We start from the raw sequence: 22,004 nt of genomic DNA, 5'->3' as shown, positions 1-22,004 counted from the left end.
TAAAATCTTGATATAGGTCTGTCTCTGTATATGGTTAAGTAAAAGATCTTTTGTATTCCTCATTAAGATGTGAAGAGCTGCAACTTTAAATGTTTTGGAACTGTCCTGTTCCGTGTAAGATTTACTCGTAATACACCTAGAGTATTATTGAATCACCTGTAAGTAAATGAATGTACAAATCATATATGGTACAATGAATTCCCATCAAATTAAAATTTGGGTCCGCACCCAAAAATTAGGGTCCCAATGTGGTCACGATTTCAACCTGTTGTTTTACTACTTCTGGACACAAACGATCTGTGATTAACAAATATGCAAAAGACGTGTCTAGTTAAAAGCCCTAAAATTAGACCATAGACTCTACACGAGTAGGGTCTATGATGAGACACACAGTGACCTTTCCAGGCAGCTGTCTCCAAACTCATCGACAGCACACTAGGCATGCGCAGATAATTATCGACAACACCATCACTGCGTCATTAGACAACAGTGAGAGCGAGGCTCCTGTACGTACTTTTGATATAATATTATTCATATGTTTCCTGTTGTATTAAGATTGTAAAATTCATTGTTCACTTATTATATGTTACAGGTAAATGGTTAGCCATTGCATACATTCCCGTACGTTCAAATCTTAAATTGGAAAGGCCTACTGCAGAGACTACAGTTGTCAAGGTGTCTAATCTATTTTTCATCACCTGGAATGGTATATCCCATATCGAGGCTCATGTTTATCCCTCGATGCATGGCCAACTGTGTGGACTTCTTGGTGATGGTGATGGTGATGGTGTTGCCGATAATGATCTGCGCATACCTAGTCGACGAGTTTGGCATTATTCTTTCTTTAAACATACTTCGAGAAGCAACGGTGTGGCTGGATGTCACCTCAGTAGATAAATGATACTAATTGAGAGAAGGTGTATTCCATAAATATTATAATTAAATGATATGAGACTCCGATTGTTTAATTTATGTCTAGAAATATCTGTCTAGTTCAAAGTCACAAAATATACCCTCCAATGATATATTCTTCGATACAGCGGGGCGTGTTTCGGGTTTTTTAAAAAAAAAAACAACTTCGCAATGTGTATTTTAGTTGACGTACTGTTTTACCCACATATTACATTCAACATTCTGAATATTCAACTTAATTAAAAAACTGTGTTTTAATAATGTCCGCATTAATACAATCAATGATCTTACTGCCGTCGCCTGGAAGACTCAACACAGGTCAACCAACTAACGTATATCACATGTTTGTCATTATTTCAAGACAAATATAAATTAATCGGATTTTAAAAACAGTTTACTGTAACAATACAAACCGCCGACGTTTTTTTTTTCAACTTTTGAGAAGGTGCCGACCAACTTTTCACCAACTGTCAGCATACTTTCCATAAACATCGACTCCATCGTGACTAAAAGTAACGCCAAACATCAATGAGAAAACGACGCCAAGAGGTAACTAAACTCCCTATGACCAATACGCATCCCGTCTACAAAACTGACGGAATCTAGGCTTCATAGTGATGATCCCGAACTTCAAAATTACGTGAACATACTTCATGATGTGATACACCTATGTCAATATCCAAGGAATGACCTTGACTTAGGGAAAATGCAGAGCACATACCAAAGTGTACGCACTAGCCATACAGCTATGAACATTTCCATACTTGGTCAGTTCTCTTCATTGTCGATTTGTTTTTTGTACTTGGCGGTTTTCATTCCAAAGAGTTATCAGCAGTCTCCAATTCTTCCTTGTTTGCTCACCTCCTGCTAGTGCTACCTACCGAAAAAAAGAACGAAAAGCTATGGGCGGGCAATTTTTTCCCCTGAATATTACCGGTACTCATTATACCCAAGGACCATCCATACATACCTTGGAATACTCTGCCACCATCAATTGAAACTGCCGCTGTACTTTTTTATGAACTCCTTACCACTTACACTCCTTAGTTGTTAGATTATTGCTTGATTTAGGGTCTGCACGTTTATAGCCACGTTACCGGCGGTTGGTGCAGTAAGGACAAGACAAGACACAGGCACGTACGCACATACCTACATACATACATACATACATACATACATACATACATACATAAATATATTAATACAAAACTATTTCATTTAGTTTTATTTAAATACATTCTGGTTACATAGCATACTACCGGGATCTATACACTGCAAAACAGTTTTCATAGATAAATCAGATATGGGGATCACAATAAAATTAATTTGACATTTGAATACAAGGCTGATTAAAGTTTAATTGAAAGACAAGAAATAGTATGACATTGGTTTTGTAAATAATCACATGACATGGCAGGTAATGTGTTTCTTAGCTTTATTTTTAATTAATCATTTCCCCAGAGTAAATAAACATAACTTATTGTGTGCATTTCTTGTTCTAGACAACCGTTACTCAGAGGTGAGCTAATATCAAACCGATCATTCCTCAAAGACATGACATGTAATACAAGTACGTTGAAACTTTGCAGTCTGTTTTCGGTGCCAATGTGTTACTCTGATAGTTCTAGTATCTTCGGCTTGTCATGATTCCTGGTATCAAGTCATCATTATGGTTTGAAACTTAATATTTGTGCCGTGAGCTGACTAGTCCCAGCAGAGAGTTTATTCCAATGAAATCAGTACTTCAGTACTTGTAAATAAAGTATATGATGTAACTACAATGTACCATTGACCCAACACGTGTAGGTCTATGAATGTACACAGGAATTAACTATACATAAAGTGTGATAATTTACATGTAATTTACATGTAATTTACATGTAATTATGTAAATTTAGCATTAGCATACAGTTATGCTGGTAATGACTTCTTTTTTTTGGGGGGGGGGGTTAGCTAACTGAATCGATTTGAAGGGATAAGAATAATGTGATACAGGAATCTGGACAAGCTGCAGATATATGAGAGTAGCACAACACACTGTCAGTGGTAAGAATATGGTAAGAATAACACACAAGCACCAAAACTGGCTACAAAACTTGGCACTTGTATGTATATGCCAGACTACTCAACTACTAATTGGTTTTACACACACAAGTTTCAAGTCTCTCACATCTCAAATATTAGTGTCTATGCATGGATGATATACATATCATTATTTGGAACAGTGATTGGAGTCTTTGAGAGACCACCACTGTTTAGTAAAGTGTTGTCTAGAATACACTACACGAGAGTAAAATCCTAATATTATTATATTACACAGGTCATCAAATTCTTGTTTAACTTGGGTAAAGAAGTCAACATGTGAAAATATTACAATTGTTTTAAGCCGTAAAATTGAAAACAATATTATTTGGTGAATTGATGTTCTGATCCAAAAATATATGTCTGAATAATATGGTTTACTATAATTTAAAGATATAAGAATGTTGTACATTATGTGGGTATCGGCAATTATACATGAAAGAGTTTATTTCACTTAGAATATCTATACTCTTTTCTGATTACTCTGTCACATATCAGTGAAATACAAATTATAAGTGAAATAAACTTTTATCACATTTTACACCCATCTTGCCATGAATGTTCATTAGGTAAAATTAAAATTAAAAAAATTAAGCATGCAAACAACAAATGTACACAACTGACTACAGAAAATGCTTCAACTGACAAAAACACATGGAAACAGGAAAAAGCATTTAGCTAGGTTTAAATAGATAAGGGACAGAATTGATATCATGGTGAAATCCTGAGTAATTAACAGACTTGGGGTGAAAGGTGAAAGGTTATAACCTCAAGTCCAAGCCTGTTTTGAGCTCAAGATATCAAACCATAAAGTCGATGCAAGAAACTAAACATTCTCCCATAAAATCTGACATGGTTATATGGCACAGCTTTGAAAAGACAAAAACAACAATCGAACAGTGAGAGAAATGGTGGTTTGTAATCTTTCAAGTTTTGACAGTTCCATTCTTCACTTTGACAGTCAGTACCGATGTGAACTGTACAAAAGATGAAATTACATATCATTTCTTTAGACTTTGGTTCTCATGGTTTTGAGGCGATTATATTCCACAAGTTTTGAACAACAACAAGAGTAGATCCATGGTTATTTATAGTTCACAGTTCTTCGCAAAATATTTTTTTTTCATAACTATCTATATTTCTGAGTATCACATCAAATATATCCTCCTGCTGTCATAACGATATATCATTGATGGGGAACGCAACTTCAGGAAATACAGGTATTTTCATATACCTTGGGTTCTGGAGAGTCACTTCATGACTTCACATCACATAGATTTCACTAGGTTGCCAAGAAACACCACATTCAAATTCTCTTTCACCTTTATTGTTCTTTAAGTGGAGCACCATTGCATCATGGGTCTTAGCAGACATAATTATTCATTAGATACACACTGAATATTCATGACTCCTAAGAGCTTACTTCCTTCACATAAAGTCATGAACATTCAGGGTACATCTCATGAATAATCGTATCTGCAATGACCCATGATGCAGTGCTGCATCAATGAAAGAACAGAAGAGGTGAAAAGAGTTTCAATTTGCTATTTCTTGGCAACCGAGTGAAAATCATGTGATGTGAAATCATGAAATGACTCTCCAGAACCCAAAGTTTGTCAAATATACCTGTATTTCCTGGAGTGGCTTTCCTCTTAAGGACTAGGTTCCTACTAAGTCTATGTAATTAAATAGGGTATCAGACTTTTACAGGGTTTGAAGATATTGTATTGTTCTACTTGTAGTTCCACAAGTGTTACTAGTATATGAACACTTTCTGTATTCCAAGGCAGTGCCAAAACATTGTAGTTTCTAAACTACCCAAGACGTGCTCGGCACGTCAGGAAATGGTCATGGGGCACATGAAACTGTTGGAACGTTTTATATACGATGGGTCATATTCAAATTTCACAGGTCACACTGCACATATAAATAGTTACAATCAGAACTGACTAATTCCACAATGTCTATTCTACAACTTCGAAGCAAAGATGGATAACCGTACGTTTGCCAACAGTAAGCCCCATTTGTCCCCTGTTTATGACGCGTCCCCAGTGACTCATACATCCAAAAAAAGGCGTCCCAAGTGTCAAATAGTGAGTCAAATACGCACAAATAACGCGTTAACGCGACCTCTGAATACAGGTATAGCGAGAAGATTATAACAATTCCATTCTCAGCTAGAAACAAATTACTTTATACTCAAATGTTAGTGCTGTGCTCATATGTTGAAGTTTTCTCTTCAACATTTGGAAAAAGACGCTTCACCTATTACTGACAGCTTAATCAGTTTTGAACATGGCGTTCTTATAATACAAGTTCTGATTACATATTTTACATCGCTATGAAAACCACATAACTACATCAATTCATTCATTACAATACAACAAAAGCAGATCACATTTCTATATATATAATGGTTGGTTAATATTTTCTAATATTTCTACTGAAAAAAAAATACAAAAAATTGACAAAATAACTAACAGTTGACTATACATGGCAATGTCTAATCAGAATATTACTTTAAACATCAAAGTAATCTGTAAATGTTCATTTTCCAATATTTGTAAAAGCAACTCTGCTTTACTTTACTTGGCTGAATTATTTTTGCTTTTTAAGTATTATAATATCATTTGAACCAATGAAATTTTATTGAAAAAAGTCATTTAAAAAGGAAACTAGAAACTCAGCAAGGATAACATATATTATTTTCATTGGACTTACTCATAAAAATTATACACATACAAATATGGACTAAGATAAGACGGTGAAATGAAGTATTACTAGTGTCAGGAATATACATGAAGGAATGTGGTTTGGATTCAGTTATGTGTTTTCTGTTTTCTCTCTTACCTTTTCAATAGTTTTTTCCAATGAAATAAGACATCATAAAATGATTGATGATGGTTTTTAAGTCTATACACATGTAGGTTACTGACTTCTTTGTTAACTTTATACCTGTAGCATACAATCCCATGTATGTTATCACTGTTTAATACCAAGGTATGAATACCATGTGAAACTGTTACAATAGAAGTTCATTTGCATATTCATGATGATATGCAAATACGAAATCGTTCTATGAACGTCACTGTGGATTTATTATATCTTTAGCTGCTGCAACTGTTCTGGTGCATTTACCATCAAAACCTCATAGCATTCATGACAATATCCAAAACATTTGGGATTGCCGAAATGATCGCATGCATCATATTTGCAGCGTGGTTTTTCAGCCTTTGGAGGTGGGATTACCTCTGGTTCGTGATAGATTTTCCTACCCAAGGTATAGCGGGGAATGAGTTGAATGTCCTGATAGACATGATAACACTCACCACATAATCCATCCAGAATATTTGGATTTGCTACATTGTAGCATTCTGCTGTTGCACATTCAATGTGTCTATAGCCATAATTTGCACCCCAAGGCTCATCGTATATGTTGTCTGGTCTTTTGTTTGGTTTTGCTGCAGCCATTCCATGGTAAGGACTCAATGGAGCGGGTCTTCGTTGGTTATCAGCATTACCACCACCGTATTGTTCAGCCAAGTGGCGTCTAAAGCATTTGGAGCAAAGGTTGTTCTGATCTGGATTGCCAAACATCTCACAGCCTAGAGAGAATATGATAAATAGTTAGCTGTGAACACATTTTGAAGTACGTTATATGCATTCAGAGTCATTGGATTAGTCTAGATGCTAGACCCTTGGACAATTCTGCTAACTTTAAAAGATTCAAAGGTCACTTAGGTGCTGTCGAGGGCTTGCCTGAGCTGCATACCAGAGGTAAGGACATCCTCCGCTTTTGTTTGACAACCTTCCAAGTGAAGATCCGAGATTTTATTACAACACATCAGCTTTTACCTTATTTACATGATTTTATTTGGACTCAGAATATGCTAGTGTATTTCCTTGAGGACCCAATGCATTGTGGGGGTGTTCCAAGTTAAAACACACAAAAAAATGTCTTACCCCAAGGAGCCTGGCATGTCTTTCTTTCTTCTTTCAATAGCTTACTTTCACCAACTTTAGGATTAACTGGTCTCTGCACTGTGTGGAACAAAGCATTGTGACACGGTTACATCAAATGACATTGAAATGGAAGTTACTGATATTGTGAAAGATTTAAAATGTGGTTTATGTCAAAATAGCACTCTAAGGCTAACCCAAGACAATGTACGAAATGCCTCACAGTACGTACAATATTGATGATTTTACAACAGGAGACCAGCAAGTATTAACAATAGGAAGGTGTGGCAATCGAGCAAAGTAAACAAATGAAATGGATTAATAACACTTGATAGGCATGTTGGAAGTACAGAGATGTGTAGTACATTTCAATATTTGATAAGAACAGTTTATGGCCTCTTGACATAACAGCTCCATTCACAAAGTATTCCAAGTTCCATTTTCTAAATGTAGATATTATGCAAAGAGGCCATAAAACTGTTCTTATCAAATGATGAATGTTTCCATACTTCCAGCATGCTGTGCGTGCCAAATCTTATTTAGTCCAACTCACTTGTTCTGTTTGTCACAAGTTCTGCTTATTACTGTTGGCATGTCTCCTGTTATACCATGGGTATTTCAAGTTGAACATGCATGAAAAACTAAAAATGCAAGATTTCCCTTCTGGACATTTTACATCATGACAACCTGTATATCATTGGTTCTTAGGTCCTCAAAGTACGAGTCAAAAAGTTCAAAATCAGCCATTATTCTTTTCACTTTTCAAAATTAAGATTACATAGGCTATAATCATAGCACTCTCTCAAATTTTCTCATTCAGCTGGAAATACTCAGCACAAAGTGTTTTGTCTATAAATCTTCAACTCTTAGTGACAGGACCCCATGACACTTCTATTTTCCTTAGCAGCAAATAAAAATATTGGGATAACTTTTTTTTTAACATCTCATCTGAGTATTAATGTTTCAGATAATTATAACAAACAGTGAAATAATGAGTGGCTCAGTCTGTAGTTATATTGAATTTCTCGACTGTTTGATTGAATTTTTTCATCAAAGAACTAAATATCTTATATATACATATGTTAATATTGGTTAATGTGATGTATTTTATGAAAGACTATACCTTGTTCACCTTGTTCACGTTCTTGATCCAGATACTTATAATAGCAATCATTACAGAAACCCTGGCGGCCTGGTTTACGGAAATTATCACAATCATGAGTAGCACATGGTAAAGTATACTGTGTCTGTTTGCTTTCAGATGGCTTGGTAGTTTTCTGTTCCTCAGCTTTGGGTGTTGGTTGGTGTGTTGTTGCTGCTTCTAGAACATTCAAGCATCTTTGACAAAGAGCAACGTCAGCAGATATGGCTTGATGGTCGCATTTCGGATTGATGCAGATATTACGGTGTTCAGGAACAGCAGCAGGTGCAGCAACGGGAATTTCTTCATGGCGGACACGGTCTGCAGGTTCTGGTAAAGGTGCAGTTTCTTGCACAATTCCTTTAACTGCTTTGTTATAACACCAATAACACATATCACCAGCGGCATCATTGTTGATGCGAACACCTTCACATCCTGGATTGACACACAGGTATTTGTGCACCTTGAATTTGGTTTTCTGAACCTTACCATCTCTTGTACCAGCAGCAGTACCAGCTGCACCTACAGGCCCCTGTGGAGCTACATTCTGATGAGTGCCAACACATACATTGCAGTAACCATCATTTGTTTTAAAACCAACTCTGTTACAGTTCTCTGTCTTGCATTTATTGAAAATTTGAGCTTCACGGAAATTTGGTTCACGTTTGGGAACTGTGCCAGAACTTGTTTGCAATACCTGCTGGGTCTGTTTCTTGCTTGCCTGACCAATAACAGTAAGGAAACATTTTGAACAATATCCACCATTTTGAGCTGTACCAAACATATCACAGCCATCATTCTTGCATTCCACTGCTTCTCTTGTCACTTTAGGTTTTTGTTCCCCCATCACAGCATTAGAGTGGTCTCCAATAGGCTTGGCTTTCTGTACAGGAATCTGTTGCTGCCCCTTCATATCATTTAGGATTCTTCTTTGTTGCTCAAAGCAGTTGCCACACATCCCCTGATACTTCAAATATCCTGTAAGTCGACAATCAGGCACCAGACACTTCTGTACCCCATCCAGCGTGGAAGGTAAACTGTTTGGTAAACTATTTGTTCTTCTTTCATCTTCAAATGTAGATGATTGATAGGGAGCATGTAATGGTGAGGATGATACACTTGAAGATCTCTTTTGCTCCTTCACAGGCATGCCTCCAAGCTTCAAGGGCTCACTCGATGATCTTAGAGCCCCACCTTGCTTCATACTGATGATGCTTGGAGGTGGAGCTGTGGCAGGTAAGGGTCTTGCAGATCCTTGGGTATTAAAGCGTTCTTGATCATAGCAAACTTTACAGAGGTTATTGGTAAGAGAGTTACCAGGATTCATGCAGTTTGGAGCAACACAGATAATGGGTCTTCCCACCTTTTGTGGTTTGGGTATTTCAACTCCTGCATTTAACTTGTTGGAACATTCATGGCAATAATCACCAGTTGCTATGGAGCAGAAATACTGGCAGGTTTCATTAGCGCATTTGATGGGGAGAATTGAAGGGATGTACTGTTGTTGACCTTTTGTAGGTTCTGGTTTTCTTCCAGTTGCTTCATCATATGATGGCAGGCGTACATGTGCCGGAGGCCCTTCTTGATGTATCGAAGGCTGCTGTTCTGCTGGAGTAGCATAACTGATTGGACTACCAAGCAAAGACACTTGTCGAGATGGTTGTTCTTGAAGATGTTTCAGACATTCATCACATATACCGTTATTTGTTGCCCAATTTCCAACCGTCTGACAAGACTCCATGATACACTTTTGTGGTCCTCTGTCCGGAGGACCTCCAAACTCCATGTCAAGATAATGATGGTATTGACTTTCAATAGTCATAAAGAAATCTGGTATCAGATCAAGATCTATTGGTAGTTGTTTCTGCCTGGCTAGGGCTGCCTGTATCTTGCATTGACCAGTCTCATTTGTGTGGTCTAGTTCTACAACAGTAAGATACTGTGGCAAGAGCTCCATCACTTGTCTTTCTTCTTGATCCAGTAGGAAGTGTACAGTCATAGGTGTCAGATCTTTGTGAACAATAGGAAATGCATATTCTGCATTCGCTGTCATTGATTGACAATTCCCAATCGTTCCTGACGCCTGAAACACCAGTGGTGTAAAATGCATTTCATTGTATGACAATAGCACAGGTGTCTTGATGCATTGTTCAGCTGGCCAACACAGTGGAAGGTATATCCCACTGAAATTCTGTGGCTGCATGGAAATGCCATCATAACTTCTCCACATCTTGTCAGCAGCGACAATGATAGGTCTACGAAGTATGTTTGCCATCACAAAGACATGGAATTCGTCCAGACATTCATACAGAAGTCCCCCTTCTTCAGCTGGTCGCCTTCTTGCCTCAGCTATACGTATCATGGTTGTCCACTCTTCATTCCATTGCTGTTTAAAGAAACACAAAATAGCTCTTGTTAGTCTGAAAGATGTGACAACACTGGATTTATTCATTTCAATATTTGGTGCCTTGTTTGATGTCATTGCTGCAAAGGTTTTGGCATCAATAAGTAATAGTGATACTGTCCATGTATTGCAAACCATAAATTTGAACAAATGGAGAGACCATTTCAATGTTCACTACAATTACAAAGATAAACTGAACCTTCCCAGACACAACTTTGGAGAAAAAGAAGTGGGTAAGATGAAGAAGTGAAATCCATAATCCCCATCTTCCTGTAGGAGTGTTCTACCAATTGAAATAAAAGCACACTGCAAGATCCTGTAGGTAAGACTGGAGATTAGTAGATACACGATACCCCAATATTAAAGAGGTGGTGTTAGGGTTAGTTAAAGTCAGTTGTTGATTATGTGTATCCACTAATTAAAGGATATAAGTTATCCACAGCACTGAAGAGAAGGTTTCATTGAGGGTAAATTAGGTTCCGATGCTATATTTTGTGAAAATAAAGCAAACACAAAGATTGTGACATAGTATTAGGGGTTGGTTTGCATGTCCATTAATTTGTAATAGTCTTAACTTGTATCAACTATCTGCTTTTCTCTCACCATAGCTTGTAAAAAATATAATTCTGAGTCTTAATCATTTCTAGCATAGAACTAGTCTATAAGGTATGCCATGATGGGTGTGCCCTCACACATCGGTCAACACCTTGTAAATAGAGCAGACTGTTGATGGAAGAGGCACACAACATATCTTACAGAATTGATATTTTTATTCTTTTTTACGAAAGATTCTGTAAATTTGTTGAGTTTTTAATTAACAATTGTACAATGTGTAAACTGTAATTAAATATTTGACGGAATTAAATTTAAATGTACCACAGATAGATATTCCAGCCTTCCATCGTAAACTATGCCATCTTGCTTCTTTCGTTCATTTTCCCATCTTGCTTTCATGTTGTTCAGGAATTCGTCATTCTCAGTTAGTGATTGGTACAGGAGTCTTCTCAGAGTCAAATCATCATCTTCAATTCCCCATATCGCCATGGCAATAGCATGTAAGAGACAGTTCCCATCAGCTTTGAGAAGAGGGAGAAAAGGATATCATAGTCACAAAAATTATTACTGATCGAAGATCACATTTCATATACCTTGCCCTTACATGGCAGAATGTTTACTGGGATTCTTTGTTAATCTTGACTATTTATTTTAGGAGATCATCTTACTACCCTTTTTAAGATTTATCAAATGCATTACATGTAGGTGTTCATGTAATATGACTTTATTCCCAGATACAAAATAATACAAGTCTGTAAAGAGAATGATTACATAAATAAATGGGAAAGGGATTGAAAAATAGTTGTCTGGTAACTAATATGCTTAATATTTTATGTAAATGTATTTTATTTACTTCATAGGTTGTCTGTCCATGATACAAATCAGGTTTAAGTTAGGGGGTCTTACTATACCTTACCCAACCCCTGACTACCTAGCTTTGATATGAATATATATCTTCAGTCAGTCAGTACACTGTTCTACAGCCTTGCTGACTTACAATAGACATCAGGAGAGTAAAAAACAAATATCAGTGGACTTGGATAAAATTTGGATTCTTACTAACATTGCTACACTCATAACCTGGCTTGAAAAATATCTTGCTAATATTGTCGAATCTTAACTGGTGCAACAAAAATCTTATTAACACTTTTTGTCATTGTCTGATGTGACAAAAATGTTACCAATATTGTTACATTATATTTTCTTCACCTGAGCTACTATCTTTGCAGATCATCACCAAATTATATACATTGTAACAACATATACATTGTAACAACATATACACTGTAACAATATATACTCTGTAACAACATATACTTTTTCAGACAGATGGATTAAAATGTAACATTTGTTTTTCAATTTTGGCCAAGTCAGATGATAATGTATAGCAACGTTAATCAGATTGTTTCCATGCCTGACAATAAGATTCTGCAATGTTAATGTGAAATTGGTTTAGTCAAACCATAAAATGTAGCAACTTTAGGATGAATTTTGCCACGCCAGATGATATTTTGTTTCTACTCTCCTGGTTTCCACAGTAACTTACCAGTAGTTAGAATGGGTAACACTTGTTTTGCAGACCTACACCAATTAAGAATACTGGCTTGAAACAGAGTGGTGAACATCATATGATCAATGAAATCTTTATACAGAAAAGCTTTCAGCTCTTCAGGATACAGGTTTAGTGGTGGTAATAGTACAGAATAGCTTGCCATCCTTCGAAAGTGAAATGGTTGTTGTTGGTTACCGGGGGCAACATCTTGCTTTACTCTTTCCTTGACAAATCTGGCCTTATCTTGATTAGCGACTGCTAGTTTTCTATTGATGTTAAAATTTGGGCCATTCTCATCATACTGTGCATGTACCATATTTGCTTTGTGAAGTACCTTGTGTTCTGTTAGGAAAGAAAACATCAACACTTGATTAGTGATTATCTACTGGTTTGAAAAATTGGCAGTTGAGGCGTATTGCGAAAAGAAGTGATTTTAATCAGAGCATGTGATGGTTATTTTGACCTGGAGTGGTGGGAGCAAAGGGAGTGTAAGATGGGGGGGGGGGGGGGGGGTAGATGAGGTACATGTAGTCTAGTTTCTGACAGACCGTGAAGTTAACATAGTATGGAATACAGTCCATCAGGAACTACATTATAGATGAGGGTATTGTTTGAAAATTTTCATGAAATCTTAACATTCCGTAACAATTGATAAATTGAGTAACCACTCTATGATTTAAAAAATCCTTACAATGTAAATTGACTTGTCTTTCAATATTTGATCAATGACAAAGCACATATATAAACCTGTGAGTCAGTGCACAAACCAGAACTGATATACAACAAACTTTTTAGTTCTTAGTCACTTTTTAGGAAATATACCAGCTTCTTGTGTATTTTTTGAAAATGAAATAATACACAAGATAACTTTTAGTTATAAAGTGACATGGAAGCAACAAAACTTAATGAAAAGGAAGTTGTTAATGAAAAAAAACTTACACTACCTGTGTATACACCCTCGAATAGAATCCTATATGCTTACTAGTCTGGTGAATATAGATTATATGTACGTCGTTGTTTGTAACTCGGTTATGCCAATTTCACAATTAACTTATAGATTCTGAACGTGCGATAATCCATGTAGCTAAGATGATATATTTTTGGCAAAGCATCAATTTTTCAGAAAAACCAGGAAATGACCTTACGGTGGTGGAAAGCCCCGATTGCTTCATTGCATTCATTGGGACACATCCCCCCGGAGGTTGGACTTTTTTCTGACGAAATAACATTTAGTTTTAAATAAATAGCGTGTATACCCCTTACCAACAAATTTCTTGGCGCCAGCTGACACTTTCGCCGAAATAATGATATGAAAAGAAACCATGGTCCGTCAATAATTTATGCAAGATTCATAAAAAGTTTACTATGGCGCCATGTAGACATACACAACACAGGTCAAACATTTAGGGAAACACTCGTATATAACGTGTCTCCTGCATCGGGATGCCGTTCTCTTCGATGAGAAAGTTTCACAGACCACATAGATACATGGTAAATTACATGGAAAACAACAAATTAAGAATAAGGGAACAAAGTATGAATTGTAACCGTCATAGCCATATTCAAACTGGCATAACGACACTGACCAAACACTAATTTTGACCAGAATTTACAGGCATATCGTCCGTACGAAATATAGGAAACAAAATGCTTTCCAATGAAAAAAAAATATGCTTTGAAGTGACATCAACTCACCTTGTGCTTGTTATAATACTTTCGTTTCGTTTTCTTGCGTCTATGTGTGTAAAAGTGTGGGAAAGCACACCTTGATACGGGGAAAATGTTAGATTTTTCCTGAACGACGTGATTGGGGTACGTCGCTCGGGAAATACCCGTTCCTATTTTTAGCACATCAAGCATGACGTCGTATGTATGCGCACGCAATAAGTAACAGTGCGCCCTCAGTGATTTATTTTGGTTATTACTTCATTACCCTGGCTAGGTACCTACTGACGCGAGCGCTGAGCTATCATCGTTTTAGCTTATCTGTGGTTTTGCAGTCATCCTAGCTGGTTGTCTGGCCATATATAGACTAACATACAATTTGTAATCACGGACATCGACAAGTAACAACACTTCAGCCAACAATGGTGGCCAACTTTGTATTGTCAGGTGTACAGTTGGTGTTGGGTACTTTGTTGCGTGCCGTAGTAACCGTCATTGCATTCCTTTTGAATGGATGGAAACCGAAAACAACTGTGACACCTGTCCGTAACCCATTACTGTTGGAAAGTGCCACAAGCCTTGCAAAGATGATACGCAAAAGAGAGGTTGGTATTTCGATAAGGATTTTATGAATTATGCACCTCTACAAGTGGTCTCATCTCACTCACTGCACTATCACAGGGTGTAATTTTAATTTCAGGCCCACTGTAAAAGTCCGACGGTTGAACCCAAAACAGAGGTCCACAGATTACTAATACTGTGCCCCGGACTATGCCCCCTTTATCCCGTAAAGCATGGACTTTAAAAGTCGAACACTGAACCAAAGTCATTGCCTTTTGATATACACATACAAATCACAATCATTCATGAATACATTGAATCAGATGATGATGATGATGATGATGATGATTGATGGTGGTGGTGGTGGTGGTGGTGGTGGTGGTATTCCATTAATTTACTCATTTATTGCATCAGTAATATCTTTGCCTAAGAAGTTCTAGGTAAGCTATAATTCAAGTGAGTAGTTACGATTGTAGCATGTCAAACTGTGGACCCTACATGTATAGGGCATGTAGGGTCTTATGGTGAAACTCAGACCAATTTTTAGTGGTCTGAGGGTGAAACTAGCATGTTTTGTCACAGCTTACAGATCTCCTGATTCTGTTTACCTTTGTTGATCAATGTTTGATTTACTCAAGGGATAAAGTGCAATATCTGGAGGTCAATTCTCTATGAGATATGTTTGCTAGGACACTTGTATAAATTAAAGATACCCTCTCTGGAAATTCGATGTCATTTTTTCTCAGCTTGCCAGACAATGTACCTACAAATGTATATACATAGTAGTAAATGCTCCCACCATTAAATCTTTCAAGTCAAGATTGGACAGGCAAAACCGTTTCTCTATGATTATTCTGTTGACCCTTACTTAGACAACCGTTGCACAGAAAATATGCACTTGCTTGACTGATTCATAGGAACTATGAACAGGTCATCGACCTACCTACTGATAATTATGATGATGATGATGATGATGATGATGATGATGGTGATGGTGGTGGTGGTAGTGACTATTTTAGGAAAAGTTACCATGCACACATATGATAATGGTCATGGTCAAGGCTGAGGTCATGTTAAATATGCAATGGTTTATTTGCATATTTATAAGCTTTTGTAATAAACACTTTGTTTTCAATATTTTATAGTTTGATGTAGTTGACAATTTATAGATGGATGGGTATACAATAATATTAGTTTAGTGGACTGATTCATCTACTTGGTTGCCAGTGATTTGACAATGAAAATATTGATCGCCATATCTTTAGGGATGTTTTTTATCTTTAAATACACACAGTGTTTTTGCCAAGGTTTGGAATCCTGAGTAACTGAGTAAGAGCAAAGGGGAAAGCAGTACTTAACAGTGCAATGGTTTTCCATAGAATCTACCAATATTTCATTTGGGAACCCAAATGACTGGGGAACTCTGCAGATTTTAATACCTACTTATCACCTTTAGTAAACATACATGTACTGACACAAGCCCTGAATGAAGGGAACTCATGCTAATTATTAACATGTCATGCTGATGTGTTTATTTGAAGATGACAAAGTAATTATAGTACCAACTAAGTGCTAACACTCTTCTACACTGTGTGGTACATGTATATCACATATAGCCTGTTTATGGCGCTAGAGGTATATTCCATTTAATCTCGCATTCCTCACTTGTAACTAGAATTGCAAACCATTGACGATAAGGTTTGAAAATCCCCACGCATGATTGCCCAATTTTCAAACGGTATTATCAGCAATTTGCAATTCTAGTCACAACTGAGGTATGAGAGATAAAACGGAATACAATGTACAGTATACTTCTAGCACTGTGAACAATCAGAACTATACAGTAGATGTCTGTGTACAGTGACATAATGATAAAAACACTTTAACCTACCTATAGTGGTCCAATGCCATTTTAATTCGTCCTCTAACAGTTAAAATGGCAGTCATGCATAGTGACTTACTCTGCTAGGGGGTGGGGGTTGGGGGTATTTATTTGTATACAAATATTAAACTCCAAGTTGAGCAAAACTGTCATGTTTTATCACCATGACCTAGGGTGCCTGGGTCATATCCTGAATGCAACTCGAACCAATCAGCAGTCCTTGTAGTCTCGCTATCTCTCGGCAGTTCACAAAATACAAAGATAGTGGGCCAATGAACAGTTTCTGAACTGAAATTTTTTGTCATACTACTGTTGTCATATGTTTTCTGATGCAAGATTTATTTTAGCTGAATACATGCAAACGCTTTTCCTGTGGAAATAAGTCTCACTAACTTACTTTACTAGTTGTCATTTTCTGTATTCAGCTGTTGTACAAGGTGTCAATGGGCCGACTGGATACAGACCTGATGAGTTATTTTCAAGCGATGTCTAATTCCCCTTATCCCTGTCTGCCAAATTTAAGTGTGCATAACATGTCCTAAATTGGTATTTTGCTACATGTGCTGAAATAAGTATGTCTATTGTAACTAAATTCAGAAAGTGCCCTAATTGTCTCAACAGCAGAAAAACTAGTGACAGTGGAAATATAGCAGATATGCAAACATAAATGGTAAATCTGCATTGTCCTGACTTGATGGAATGTGTACAGGTACAGAGTTGTATACAAAGACAACAAAGTAATTACTAAGTGCTAGCAAATGTAAACAGTAAAATCTGCATTGTCCTGACATGATCAAACATGTACAGGTGCAGAATTATAAAAATATCGTCTTTTAGTGAGTACCTTGTTTTCATTCTACTAAAAATAGTATTCAAAGACATATTACAAGAGTCAGCAACATACAACTGTCGAAAGTCTTACTTTATACCAGAAAGAAAAATCACATACGTATAATTTTAAATTTTCCATTTCAGGTGACAAGTGCCGAAGTAGTGGGTACTTTTATCTCCAGAATTAAAGAAGTGAATATATTAATTAACGCTGTGGTTGCTGACAGGTTTGATGAAGCAATGCAAGAAGCTAAGGAGATTGATTCTGTTCTGGATTCTGGAAGTGTACCAGACAAATATTCACAGACAAATGCTCCATTTCTTGGCATTCCATTCACAGCCAAAGAAGCATTTGCTATCACAGGTACTTGTTATCTTAAAGGCGCATGATTCAATCCCAGGTTCTCACATTAGTGTTATCTTATCAGTGGTGCCATTATGGTTGGATAGGATTATTCTTTTGTTTTGGACCAACTTTTTCTATCACTTCATCAGACGACTGTTTTCACACCAAAATTTAATCCTAAATCTGAATTACAAAAATGAGCAGTTTTTGATCACCTTTTTCCTTTGATCAAATAGTCTGCTACAAATACGTCATTACAGGTATTATAGGAAACCAAAGGGATATTCAGTTTCAGTTTCTCAAATGCGATGACTAAAAAAAATCATCAATTTAGATTTAGTTTCAGTTTATTGTCTCGTTTAGTCATCTTTATTCTCAAGGTTAAAGGTTATGAAACCTAAACAGAGACAAGGAAATCCTGAAAAGTAGGAACGGTGACTTCAGAAAGTTAAGTTTTAGATGTTAAAGGGAAACACCACTCCAGGAAATGAAGTCATTTTCATAAACTATGGGTTCTGGAGAATCATTTGATGATTTTACATCACCAACAATTACATGCGATTTCTGAGAATCATCACGTTGATCTTGTGGCTTTACATGTATAGGGTGTCTTTGCTATGGGCTGGACTGTTGCATTATGGGAATCAGCAGAAATAATATATTCATGGTGGCACAATGAATATTCATGAGTCCTTAGTGCCTATTCCCCTCAGTGTAAAATGTCTCTCATTATCTGATTGTTGTTTTGTATTGCAGGATTACCCAATACCAGTGGACTTGTAGCAAGAAAGAACATACGATCAACAAAAGATGCCAAAGTTATCAGTCGACTACGTAATGCTGGGGCAATACCAATAGCTTTGACGAACTGTAGTGAGCTCTGCATGTGGTATGAATCTAACAACTGCGTGTATGGTAGGACTAATAATCCATATGATACAAGGAGAATGGTTGGTGGAAGTTCTGGTGAGTTCTAAAGTAGAAGTGAATTATGAAGTACTTTCAAACATTTTGAAGATGACATTTCTAGAATTTTAGTTCAGAATTTATAAACACTATTCTTTTTCTACTACTTACATGTTCATTAGCTCAACAAGGTTTAATACTGCTATTGGTAAAGTGCATGTATGTATGTATGTATGTATGTATGTATGTATGTATGTATGTATGTATGTATGTATGTATGTATGTATGTGTATGTTTGTATGTATGTATGTATGTATGTATGTATGTATGTATGTATGTATGTATGTATGTATGTATGTATGTATGTATGTATGTATGTGATTGTGTATATGTGTCTGTCTGCATCTGTGTCTGTCTGTCTAACATGTCTTTGTATGTGTTTGTGTGTGTGTGTGTGTCTGTCTCTGTCTGGCTAACGTGTCTTTGTCTGTATGTGTTTGTGTGTATGTGTATGTGCGTGCGTGTGTGTATGTATGTGTATGTGTGTGTATGTCTGGCTAACGTGTCTTTGTGTGTGTGTGTGTGTGTGTGTGTGTGTGTGTGTGTGTGTGTGCATATGTTTGTGAACTATTTAAAGTAAATATTTCCTAGGCCAATTGCAAGAATGGCATATGACCGATATTTTTAAAGAGGATGTCGACTAATACTTCAATTGATAGAAATGATACCATTCAGAGAGTTTGGTTGGCCTTAGCTCAGAAAAGACATTGGTTAAGTTATCAAAACAGTTTGGTTCTAGCTTAAACAAGGCTCTAACATGATTAAGTATACATGTATATCTGTATGTCTGTTGTTCATTATACAATGCTACACTTAAAATTTAACAATTTTCTACTATTTTTTTTTATATCCTTAGGTGGTGAGGGGGCTAATTTGGCAGCTGCAGGATCTGTCATTGGTATAGGTTCTGATATCGGTGGCTCTATAAGAATGCCATGTTACTTCAATGGAATATTTGGACATAAACCAAGTACAGGTGAGAAATTAGTCTACTACCAATTTTTAGCAGACACCCTACATGTATGTACATTATATAAGGTGAATATAACTTGTGTCATGTCATGCCCAAGGACTACTGCCAATCAGAGACACCATGTTACATCACATAATTAGATTTATTTCTCCTCTATTTTTCTTTGTTCAGCAAAAGAAAGTCTGAGTGACATGGGTGTCATGAGCATTTTCTAGCAAGTTGTTGAACATTTGTAGAATGATATGATCAAACACGAACAAGCTCAATTGCGAAAAAAAAAAACTGGAGTAAAATAATTGTGAACACTTTGACTCAGATTTCTTTGGCATCAACGGTATAGCCAATTACATAGATGCACCTTGTTATGATGTAGATCAACAAGGGTATAAATACCATATTTTTTGTCCAAACATGTACAACTTGGCTTACACGTACTATAATACATCATGAATTTTGAATAAGTATTATCACCTACCCCTTCCTTCCTTGTGTAGGCATTATTCAGAATGAGGGACAGTTTCCTTGTGCCACTGGTAAGAGGTCTGAGTTCCTGGTGACTGGACCAATGTGTCGATATGTTGAAGACTTAGACCCTATGTTTCGTGTTATGGCTGGTGAAGAAGGCTTGGCTAAGCTACAACTCGACACACCGGTAGATTTCAAGAAGTTGAAGTATTTCACTATTGAGGACGACGGTGGCGCTCTCATGGTGTCAAAGGTCAGGCCAGAATTGAAAGCAGTGCAGTCTAAGGTATGTATATATATTCTATATGAAAGTATAGATACTAAAAATGACAATTTATACATGAATAATGATATGGTTATACTTGGAAGATCCAGAAGATATATTTTGTATGTGTCTGTATATCTTGGGGCAAAAAGTGAATTATGCAAAGATGCAATGGCCAAGGATTGGCATTGTTATATTTACACCCTATGCAGTAGTCTTTGCAGAAGCAGAACATGTCCACTTTATTATCAGTTTACAAGACTTGGTGTTCATAAAAGGTTGTTTTTGTGTTTTTTGGTGTGCCAGTCAGTAAGGGTCATGTTGACAAGACTAATGCTCGCCTTTCTATCATTATAATTGTTCTCCCCAGCCCTGAGGAGCACTGGTCAGTCATTTATATTCATGAGCATTAGTCATTATTTATAGCTAAATCGAGATTAAAATATACATCAATTACAGATTACAATTAAGTCTGTAATTTGCATAATTAATATAATTTATTGGAAGTTCATTATAGAGTGTAGATTTTCAGTGTTGGGTAGCAAACACTTGTGATGATGAGTATGCGTAGAATCCTGCCCATGAATGATCAATCTAAGTCCAAACTTAAACTATTTTTTTAATTTGTTTGTTTCACAGGCTGTGAAGTACCTAGAAGACCAGCTAGATGTTCATTTCACGTCTACTAAGCTGCGTCGATTGAAGTACTCCTTTGAAATGTGGTCAGCAATGATGTCAAAATACGACGATGGGCAGACATTTAATGACTTGATGGGTGATAGTGGATCTAAAGTCTATCCAACATGGGAGTTATTCAAGTGGGTATTTCAACTATCAAACCACACTCTGCCATCCATTGGACTGGCTCTGGGTGAAAAACTCGAAGTCCTGATGCCAAAGAGTGAACGAGAGAAATTATGCAGATCAAGTGACAAGTTAAGAGCTGATATTGAAGAATTACTTGGTGATGATGGCATCCTGTTGTATCCATCTCACCCCAAGGTGGCGCCCTTCCACAATTCTCCAATAACCACACCTTTTAATTTTGCATACACTGGTATTTTTAATATCTTAGGATTTCCAATTACCCAGGTTCCATTGGGGCTAAACAAAGATGGCATCCCATTAGGCATTCAGGTAATTGCTCTGACGAATAACGATCATCTTACCCTGGCTGTTGCTAGGCAACTGGAGAAAGGATTTGGGGGCTGGATGGCTCCAGTGTAAAGGGAATGAAATATAAGATTATGAAGTATTTCAGAAGAGAAGATATAAGTATCAAAATCAGTGTTTTACATCAACAATTTGTATAATAATATAAAAAGAAAATTTAAATGAAATATATTGAGAGAGGTTATAAGAGTCAGATGTCAAGCTGTAAAGAATCTGATAAATTTGGTACATACACAAATTGAAAATGAGAAAATGTTAGTGCAATCCAATC

General features: G+C 36.6%; 2 protein-coding genes across 8 annotated transcripts; one reads left to right on the top strand and one right to left on the bottom strand.

Annotated features, from left to right (window-relative positions):
* Positions 1-76: 76 nt before the first annotated feature.
* LOC144453924 (tumor necrosis factor alpha-induced protein 3-like) lies at positions 77-14,439 on the bottom strand. 7 transcript variants are annotated; one of them, XR_013482457.1, is made up of 8 exons: positions 14,302-14,439; positions 12,601-12,948; positions 11,376-11,575; positions 8,078-10,481; positions 6,958-7,035; positions 6,324-6,599; positions 1,634-1,789; positions 77-156 (listed from the first exon to the last, which is right to left on the bottom strand). XR_013482457.1 is itself a non-coding variant. In XM_078145282.1 (7 exons), exons 2-7 carry the CDS (start codon positions 12,920-12,922, stop codon positions 1,770-1,772), a joined length of 3,300 nt encoding a protein of 1,099 aa, XP_078001408.1. In that variant the 5' UTR covers positions 12,923-12,948; positions 14,302-14,439; the 3' UTR covers positions 85-1,769. The 7 variants fall into 7 exon arrangements, 4 of the variants coding, with proteins under 4 accessions (XP_078001408.1, XP_078001404.1, XP_078001407.1 ...); XR_013482456.1 differs by having other exon boundaries at positions 85-156; positions 699-1,789; XR_013482455.1 differs by having other exon boundaries at positions 85-903.
* Positions 14,440-14,693: 254 nt separating this feature from the next.
* On the top strand, positions 14,694-21,787 carry LOC144433221 (fatty-acid amide hydrolase 2-like). The gene is made up of 6 exons (XM_078121530.1): positions 14,694-14,876; positions 17,690-17,909; positions 18,648-18,857; positions 19,714-19,833; positions 20,325-20,581; positions 21,200-21,787. Exons 1-6 carry the CDS (start codon positions 14,694-14,696, stop codon positions 21,785-21,787), a joined length of 1,578 nt encoding a protein of 525 aa, XP_077977656.1.
* Positions 21,788-22,004: the final 217 nt, after the last annotated feature.

The sequence above is a fragment of the Glandiceps talaboti genome, chromosome 3 (genome assembly GCF_964340395.1).
Source record: "Glandiceps talaboti chromosome 3, keGlaTala1.1, whole genome shotgun sequence".
NCBI lineage: Eukaryota > Metazoa > Hemichordata > Enteropneusta > Spengelidae > Glandiceps > Glandiceps talaboti.
The sequence above is the reverse complement of the archived record's forward strand: the minus strand, read 5'-3'. Positions and strand labels throughout refer to the sequence as shown.

Excerpts from the sequence above, each read along its gene's own strand:
- LOC144453924 (XM_078145278.1), bottom strand. The coding sequence starts at position 12,922 with ATGGTACATGCACAGTATGATGAGAATGGCCCAAATTTTAACATCAAT. Across the intron at positions 11,576-12,600 it reads GTTACCCATTCTAACTACTG|CTGATGGGAACTGTCTCTTA; the intron begins GTAAGTTACTGT and ends CTCTTCTCAAAG. Across the intron at positions 10,482-11,375 it reads GGCTGGAATATCTATCTGTG|CAATGGAATGAAGAGTGGAC; the intron begins GTACATTTAAAT and ends TTCTTTAAACAG.
- LOC144433221 (XM_078121530.1), top strand. The coding sequence starts at position 14,694 with ATGGTGGCCAACTTTGTATTGTCAGGTGTACAGTTGGTGTTGGGTACT. Across the intron at positions 17,910-18,647 it reads AGAAGCATTTGCTATCACAG|GATTACCCAATACCAGTGGA; the intron begins GTACTTGTTATC and ends TTTGTATTGCAG. Across the intron at positions 19,834-20,324 it reads TGGACATAAACCAAGTACAG|GCATTATTCAGAATGAGGGA; the intron begins GTGAGAAATTAG and ends TTCCTTGTGTAG.